General features: G+C 39.6%; 1 protein-coding gene across 1 annotated transcript; it reads left to right on the forward strand.

Annotated features, from left to right (window-relative positions):
- Positions 1-2,419: 2,419 nt before the first annotated feature.
- Positions 2,420-8,642, forward strand: LOC104441964 (GATA transcription factor 26). Its single transcript, XM_010055237.3, has 8 exons — positions 2,420-3,009; positions 4,626-4,997; positions 5,574-6,012; positions 6,298-6,370; positions 6,812-6,915; positions 7,152-7,338; positions 7,426-7,537; positions 8,030-8,642. Exons 1-8 carry the CDS (start codon positions 2,970-2,972, stop codon positions 8,338-8,340), a joined length of 1,638 nt encoding a protein of 545 aa, XP_010053539.1. The 5' UTR covers positions 2,420-2,969; the 3' UTR covers positions 8,341-8,642.
- The last annotated feature ends 594 nt before the right edge of the window (positions 8,643-9,236 follow it).

The raw sequence follows: 9,236 nt of genomic DNA on the forward strand, positions 1-9,236 counted from the left end.
GCCCCTAAGTTACCAACTCCCAGATTCATATTTAAAATAAAATGAAATTTGTGAAAATTCCTCAAAGTGACCACCTCATCCAAATTTCATAAAATAATAAATGCTCTGTTCGATTGCATGACGTTCAGAGCAATTTACTTGGAAAAATATGTAATTTCTAATTGCTATTAATCCAATAAATCGAGGAAAATGCAATAAATTAAGGTACTTTATTTTTGTTGACTTAAGTATATGATTATAAGTTTCGTCGATGACATATTTAATCATGAAATCTTGTGGGCTCTATGCCCTAATCTTCACTTGCTCACGGAGCTGATTTTTACGAAGAAGTGTCCCAGCATATATACCTTCCCAAGTTAAAAAAAGGACACAAAATAAAAAAAGAGAAAAGGAACGCAGCAAGGACCAGCGATTACGAATACAAATGGGGCCCAACCGTTCTTCAATTATATTCTATAATTGAGGGTAATGTATAATATGCTACTTACTAAAAATGTCAAAGAAAAATCTTTAAAAATCTTTTCGTGCAATGGCAAATAGACATGACTGGACCAATATGAACCGTTCTATAATATTTAGTATTCGAATGATCTTTCTCCCTTTTGAATTCGAAATTGACACAAATTTGCACAAGAAAAAAAGCCGACAGGCATAAATTGGATTAGACAGTAGGCATTTAATCAATCAACATAAGAGATCCAAAACCACTCCATTTTGTACGTCTCTATCATATATAATTTTTTTTCGTTAATGTGTATAGTAGTATTTCCGATGATCTTTGCCCCCTTTGAATCCGAAACTTACACAAATTGCACGAGGAAGAAGTCAACGGACAGTAATTGAATTAGATAATAGGCGCTCAATCAATCAACAGAAGAGATCCAAAACCACTCCATTTTGTACGTTTCTCTCTTTTATTGTTTTTTCACGAATGTGTATAGAAGTGATTTGGTATTGGGTTTTGTTTAATAAATTAAAGAACCCCCCCATGTTCCTTAGCATGACTTTTGGGATTAAACGAAAGAGAGAGATCAATCTTCCCTTTTGGCGACGGTTCCGTAGCCGTCCAAACTCTCTTTAACGTGCTTTCATCAACATCTGAGCTGGGTATTCTCAATTGAGTTTTCTCCTTTCTTTTTTGCCCTTTTTTGGGGGGTGTGTAGGGGAGGGTCAATGATCATCTGGTGAAACGAGGAAAGGAAAACCCTAATGTTGAAATCGAAAGAAATGGGTCGGGAAGTGAAACGTTACCCCCCGGTGTTGACCTCCCCCAGTGTAAGCAAAAAAAAAAAAAAAAGGAAAAGGAAGGAAAAAGAAAAGTTCCAAGGCTCGGACCAATTGCGGAATTCCACAGCCCCAAAAGAGGAGGTGGGCAGCATTGAGAGGATGACGCGTGTCCCCGGATAAGAGTCAAAGTCAAGAGGGTGCCTGCCCCGCCCACTACATGGTTTCGTGACGACATCCGATTTCATCGCATCGGAAAATCCGAGAGAAAAGATCGGAAATTCCCATCTAGGCAGAGAGGAGCTACGATGAGGTCCCGGCCCCACGGCAAATTTCCCCCTAAATCACAGCCCCTCCCCTCGACCGCCCTCGACCGCTCTTCGTTCAGTCCTAAATCCCCATCTTGACTTTCTCGAAATTTTGTTCGGTCGATTCTTGAAATCACGGCCGGTGAGGGACCCGTCCTGGATCGGGCCGTGCGACCGGAGAGTGGGGGGGCGGACGTGGGGTCGTGGATGGCGACATTGGGCTCAGCTCTTTCGAGGCCAGCCATGGCGAATTCATAGGGCGGACATCGTGTCATCACATTCGACACCGCATAGGAAACTGTAAGGAAGCTTTAGTTGGACGGAGGAATTTGGAATTCTCATTAAGAAAGGAAGGGAAAAAAGGAAAGAAAATTTGGGTGGGGGGAATTATAAGGAAGAATCCAAACGGGGCTGTCTTTGTTTCTTGCTCCTTTTCTTTGGTCGTTTTCTCTGCCTCGTTGCTTTCCTTGCTACTCCTATCTCTCCCTAATAAGTGTTTTTTTCTTCCTTTTTTGCCCTTCTTCAAGAAATCCAAGAACAGGGAGAAAATAAAAAAAAAAAAAAAAAAGGGATGAAAATCAAACCCATCCCTCTTATTTGTGAAATAAGAAAAGTCTATAGTCAACAATGGTATGTGCAGTTATATTGTTCTTCCCCCGACCCCCATTGCGGGTTCGATTAAATACTAAAAAATCTTTAATTTATTATGTTCTTTTAAAAAAAAAAATTTCCGTAGAATAAAAGAAGCTAAAATTCTATTCAGTGACATCAAAAAAGGGGAAGAAAAAGATTAAATTAAAAAGCAGAGGGAAGCTGCATACTTCCTCCTTTTTTTTTTTCTTTTTTTTTTTTTTAGCTTCTCTTCTCTCTTTTGCTTCATTTGCAACGCCACAACAAGGAGGTCACATTCATATGCACAGGAGAAAAACACTTCCTCTTCCTCTTCCCTCCTCCTCCTTCCTTCATTTCAACCTTCCCCTTTCTTTTTTCCTCAAGGCCCATTTATTAGATACCTCTTTAATGGTGTTCTCTCTCTTCCATTGGATTGTACAGATTCACAGCTAAATTACCCATCTCAATCTCTCTCCAGTTCTCGTTCTTGATTTTCTCCTCTTTTTATTTTCTCTTGGCTAATCTTCTGATTTTGATTGGACTAAAAGACATAAAAACTCTTCTGGGCTCGTGAGTTCTGCTCCCTTCCGCAGAAGTTTTCTTCTGGGTTTTTTTTTTTTCTCTTCTTACAGCGACGCTTGCTGTGCCCAGTTGCGTCTCTGCCACCAAAGGCTTGAACAAAATCACTTGTATATATGTTTTTTGCACAAATTTGGAACTTTTTGGACCTTTTCTGAATAAATTTTGCCTTCCCACCTTTGTTTCCTCTCTCTCGATTTGGGTTGAACCGTTTTTTTGGCACTTGTGGAAAAAAAAAAAAAGAACATGGGCAAGCAAGGGCCTTGCTACCATTGTGGAGTTACCAGTGAGTTTTTGTTTCTTCAATAATTCTTTGAGTTTTGTGCTTATAATTCCAGAAATGATTGAGTGGGTTCTTGTTCCTTTTCCTTTTGCTTCCTTCAATATATACTGAAACTTTTGCTGACCATGGATTAGATTTATAATTCTAACATAATTCTATCCAAGAGAGGAAGAGATAGATTACATGAAAATTGCAAAAACGAACTGCTTTGGTATGTATTATGGGGTCTGTATCTGGCTTGAGAATCCGAGGTGGATTTTCGATTCTGAACTGGGTTGAGTTGGAAATTCCCAATGAATTGAGTGACCTTCTTTGGTCTTCTCATTCATTCCCTGAATCTTGCAATTCCCTTTGTGCTGTGACTGACTGGAGCGTGCCTTTTGACTCTGGCATGTTGCTAATGTCATCACTGCAAATTGAGTCTGGAGTCTTGTTGATGGATGGGCTGTTGCATCGTTCTTGTTGATTTGTAGCTTCCCCTATCCTGTGAATTTGTGCTGAATCCGTGCAGTTGACAATGTCAACTGACCTCAACGATTCAATTGGGAAAAAATGTGCTAAAGGGGCAGCTTTGTTTCACAGCTTCCGCTTTGTGTTTGGTAACACTTTGCAAAACTTCTGTATAATGGGCCACATTTTCCAATTAATGGTCACCAAGTCATACCGTTCCAAAACTAGACTGCAAACGTCCTGCAACCAAATTACCCTTGGTGATTTCAAATTGCTTCAGATGCTGCACTGATGGGGCAGGATTTTGGCTCTCTCAATCTGCAGTTTGATTGTGAAATGCTCTGACCATCGAGAACCAGTTCATGCTACCTCCTTAACGCTCTTTCATCTGTATTCAGACACTTGAATACTTCCTTTGCATATTGAACTCATCACTAAAGTTAGAAATCACCTGGTCTGCAATCCATTTTTTCTGCTCTCAGTAGCAATGGCAAGCATGCAAAGACCTGTGTCTATCTCAATCCTTTGTATCTCTTGTAGGCACTTCGAAGTTCTGACCATGATGAGATTTCAGGAGTTGCTTTTCACTGTTGAACCTTCAAACTTTGCCTTTTCTGCAGAGTCCTCAAGAGCTATGTCATTCATTTTATGTCTGTTGCACACTCTGCTTTGACACAAAAGTCGTTTGATACATGATGATAATAATGCCATAAGAAATTAGTTTGACATGAAACCACATGTTTCATCTGGATTATCAATTCAGTGTTTGGTTTCTCTCGTACTTGTCATGCTGTCTTGCATGCTGATATTATCAGCTATAGTTACTTGACTACTGGTGCTAAACAAGACACATGAATGAAGAATTTGATGCTAATTGAGACATATCTCTCAACTAATATTGAAGTGCAATCTGCTGATTTGTTGACACAATGCTATGTGAAATTTACTTATTTCTTTTCGATAGTAAGCTTGAAATTAGCATTTTTTCTCTTCGGAGCTTTCACTAACCCAACATTGAGCACATGAAAATACTGCTGGGCTTATGACAACTGAAGTTACCACTTGAATCCTTTTTTTTTTCTCTCTGTTCTCTACTACGATTGATTTAGTTGTAATTTGTGCGTGAATATCTTTTGCTTGTGGTTGCTAATTCTTGAACATTGCATCAGGCACCCCTCTTTGGCGCAATGGCCCTCCTGAGAAGCCAGTGCTGTGTAATGCATGCGGGTCTCGATGGAGGACAAAGGGTACACTGGCTAACTATACCCCTTTGCATGCACGGGCAGAACCTGGCGATTATGAGGATCATAGATTTGGCAGAGGGAAAAACATATCCATAAACATAAACAAGAACAAGGAAGTAAAAGTTCCCAAGAGAAAGCAGTACACAGACGATATGGTTTTTGGAGGGATCATGTCTGATTATAATCAAGGCTTCCAAAAGTTTATAGATGATGATACAAGTAATAGGTCCAGTTCCGGCTCAGCTATATCCAACTCTGATGCACAGTTTGGCAGTGCAGATGCTAGTGATTTGACAGGTTGGACATCAATTTCCTATTTATGGAAGTACGTTTTTCTAGTACTTCAAAACAAGAGAACTTGTTCTTCATTCTTCTGAAGAATCAAGCAGACATGGACAAGATGGCACTTATAGTTATTACGTGTGGTCCAAATGAGTCATTGGCAGGGGAGTCTCATAGTCCTCTACTCAGGAGGAAGAGTAAAGAAATGTTGCCCAATACTATAAGTGAGAAATATCAAATGCTACTCTTTCACATTGGAAAGATTCAAGATAGATAATGAAGAGGGAAAATGAAAACAGACAGACTAGTGTACCTAAATCTATTTGTACATTCGATTTTTGATAATTTAAAAAAATTCTTGAGTGCTTACACAAATCAGAATCATTTTTCTTTGCAAGAAGGGTGGGTGTATTCTCTGCTACAATATCACAGACTACATGAGTGCAATTTCTTTTTATCAGTGACAAATCTTATAGAAGAACTGCCTTCATCTTGGTAGAGAATATGTGGGTAGCTCCCTGCTGCTAATTTTATATGGTAATGTTGCTCCTTTGTTGCTGATTCTCTCCTCTCCCTTTGCTGCTTTGACAGGTCCAGCTCAATCGGTTGTGTGGGATTCGATGGTGCCTTCCCGGAAGAGGACGTGTGTGAATCGTCCGAAACCTTCTCCAGTTGAGAAACTTACAAGAGACTTGCACACTATATTACATGAACAACAATCTTCATGCTTATCTGGTTCCTCAGAAGAGGATTTACTTTTGGAGAGTGAAATGCCAATGGGTTCTGTTGAGATAGGCCATGGAACTGTTCTCATCAGACATCCAAGTGGAATAGCTCGAGATGAGGAATCTGAAGCAAGCTCTCTCTCAGTTGATCGCAAGCATTATAAGAGAAGCGAGGCCTATTCTCGTCCTGCATCTATCCCTCTATATAACAATGCAAGAATGGTGAGTTCTCCAAGTGCGAAACCTGGAATGGAGAGGAGTAAAAACTCTAGTGGACAAGGAATGAGAGTCGAACATCTTAGAAGGTATCTCTTCTTTGCGTGATATCTCAATTAAAGGTCTGAATACTGAGGCTACAGGCATCCCCATTTAGAGAGTGGCCTAAGGATAGTTCGACGGCATGCTCAAATGGAACCATTTTGTGATCAGTGCTTCTTTTCTGCAAAGAATGTGCATTTTATTAAAAGATGGCTTGTATCTATCGGTGGAAAAAAAAGCTGCTGCTGTTTGCAGTAGAACTTTGCTCTCCTAGTGCAAGACAGATGGTCAATATGGCCCTTCTCTAATATCTCACTTATTGGTAATTACAGGGACATATCTCAGCATGAGAAACTGCAGGGTCTAGGAAATCATAATTCGCCACTATGTCACATAAATTTGAAAGTGAGTTGACTTATTTCCTTTAATCTTTCCATAGAAGTGAAGCTTGAACAACTTGATATTGCTTAAGTACCTGTTGTGATTATAGCGATGAGCATCCTAAGTTTAAGATTTTCTTCATGTTGATTGAAAATTGTTCATTCACATTTTTCATATGCATTCCAAATTCGTGCATTTACTCATTTAGTGTATTTGCAAATAGAGAAACTTAGAAGATGTAAATTTGATATGACTGGGGAACTTCATGGATCCAACCAAGTTTCTTTTTCTACCTCTAAATGCTTTTTGATTCAATGATTCATGTCAACTATATACATGAACTACAAGATTTAGTCTTAGCTCAAGTTGTTCCTGATTCCCAGACACTTGTTTTTCCCCCATCCAGCAATGGTCTGCTCAATATGGTGATGGCTCCTCATTTTTTATTTCTCACAATTTGTGTAGGAATTGCTAAACTTTGAGGAGTTCACAAGACTCTTGAATGATGATGAGCGACGGCAACTTCTAAAGTACCTGCCTCCTGTTGATAACAGCCAACTTCCTGACAGGTTATTCTCCTTGTCACCCATATTTTCATGTGGTTTGATGGCAGGCTTGGGAAAACATATTTCTCATGAGATGCTGGTAAAAATGGATTAGATTAGTTGTGCTGTCTGAGGCAGGCAGTCACTATGGTGTATGACATCTGCTTGCTTGTATGCTTCCCTGTGCAAATGCCTGGATAAACTGTTATTATTAGGTTTGATACTCTTAATGCCTTGACATAGAAATTTCTTTGGTGCAGCCTTGAGTACTTGTTTGATAGTCCTATCTTCGAGGAGAACTTATCTTCCTTCCAGAAGCTTCTCTCTGAAGGAGTCTTTGATCGCTCCTTTTTGGGGGTGAAAGCCGAAGATTATAAGACTCTGAGAAGGCTTGCACTTTCTAGTTCGATGAAATGCAAATGGGTGGAGTGCCTCCAGCAGCTCCAGGTACATGAAAAGATTAGCATGTATCTTTTACCTATGAGTGTTGACAATCCACTGCTTCTTTGCTTAGATTCTAATCATTGGATGCAGGATAGTAAAAATACCTCTGGAGAGTCCACTGCTGGCAGATATCATGCCAATCTCGCTAGAAACTTAATAAACGGCAAGAGAGTACGTGACATCCAAAGTCAAAACTTCCCAGGTGAATCCTTATGTGTTTTTTCATGGATTGTGGAAAGAAATTGATCTCCTATTAACTTTCACTGTGGGTCAGAGCATACTAAATGCTGAATCATTCAATGTCTATGGATTTTAGGATGTAAACAAGACAAACCAGATAAGAGCTTTTAAAAGTCAAAGAAGTATCCTAATTATCATAACATGCGATCTTACTTTTGCTGTCCTAACACATGATACCAAAAGTTTTTGATGGCATAAATTGCTAATTGCTCATCCTAGCTAAATCTTGCTTTCAGGTTTTCCTCCTCTCTTTCATTGAAAGGTAGTAGGAGGGATTATGTCTGGTAATTGGACTATTTTTAAACATATTCATGGTTGGAAAAAAAAAAAAATCCTGTTATGGCGAAATTGAACTTTGTCCATGCTCTAAGAATGTCAAACAAACATGTTGTATGGAACCTTGTGACAATCTTATGGTCTTGAAATTAATAATCTCATGCTTTGTATCTTTCAGAAGCAAAGATGATGATGAAAAGTCCAAAAGGGGGGGCTTGGAAGGGTAGCTGTGAAAACAAGGACCTCTTGGACAATGATGGCTCTTGCTTCAGTCCAAGAAGCCTCTTTGCCTTGCCTCCTGATAATAGCACTCTAATGCTGGATTCTTTCCCAGTCATAGATGAAAGTAATGATCAGGATCTTCTGGTCGATGTGCCATCTAATGGCTCCTTTGCTCAAGCAGAGCTCCTTCACCCAGCACTGAGTTTTGGCTCCCAACAGGCAAGTACTGGTAGTAGTTCAGGATACCCGAATGCTCTTCATCCCTGATAATCATTTTGTCGGGTGTTAGGCTTTAGTCTCTAGGGTTTATTTGGGCGTGCCATTGTGCGAAAGCCACGACAGGTCACTTGCATGGCTAACTAAGGAAAGTTTGTGAATGGGGTTTATGGATGCTCTTCTTAGCTTCAGCTTTTGAACTTGGAATCTTCTTGACATGAGTATAGGTGGGTTGTCTTTTTCTTCTTCTTTTTCAATTTGTATAGGATGACGCACAGGATGTAATATAGCTCTCGATGCAGAAGAGATGGTCACTCACAGGGTTCTGTTGCGACTATTTTGTTTTTTTGTCACCCTTGGTGCATCAATTCTGCATTTTCAGTATAGCAAATTATGCCAATTGATGAAAAGAAGAGGAAGCCAATGAAGATGACGCTAATGAGTTAACTTGAAATGAAAAGTCTGTTTTTTTAGTGGTATAAACACCTGTTCCTCACTCAAATAACCTGTTTTAAGATCTCGTCGAAACAAGATATAGACATGATGAAACGTAACAAGGATAAGTAGAAAGTAGCGCCTGATGCGTATGGATGTGCGTTGAGCCTAAAGACGATCCTGATGATTTTCTTGTGAGCCAATTCTGCTTCCAAGACCCTTTCCTGTCCATTGCCAAGGGCCAAGATTTGTAAATCACAGCAAAACTGATATAAGCGCTTGACTGCGCACTTCAAGGTCCAAGAAATGTGTGAAGACTAGCTTGTCTCCAGGATGATACATTCACTTCTTGCGTTTGGTTAAGACCGGGCACATTTACATAATCATTGGAATCTCACGTAACTTCATGACTAGTTAACCATTCAGAAATGTATAGGTTACATACGCAGCATATAAGAATGTATTCAGAATCGGAGAATCTCCTGGTCGTAGATATACCGCTGTAGCTAACA

Source organism: Eucalyptus grandis, chromosome 4 (genome assembly GCF_016545825.1).
Source record: "Eucalyptus grandis isolate ANBG69807.140 chromosome 4, ASM1654582v1, whole genome shotgun sequence".
In the NCBI taxonomy this organism is placed as follows: Eukaryota; Viridiplantae; Streptophyta; class Magnoliopsida; order Myrtales; family Myrtaceae; genus Eucalyptus; species Eucalyptus grandis.

Coding starts and splice junctions, on each gene's coding strand:
- LOC104441964 (XM_010055237.3), top strand. CDS start 2,970: ATGGGCAAGCAAGGGCCTTGCTACCATTGTGGAGTTACCA. Junction 3,010..4,625: donor CTACCATTGTGGAGTTACCA/GTGAGTTTTTGT, acceptor ACATTGCATCAG/GCACCCCTCTTTGGCGCAAT. Junction 4,998..5,573: donor AGATGCTAGTGATTTGACAG/GTTGGACATCAA, acceptor CTGCTTTGACAG/GTCCAGCTCAATCGGTTGTG.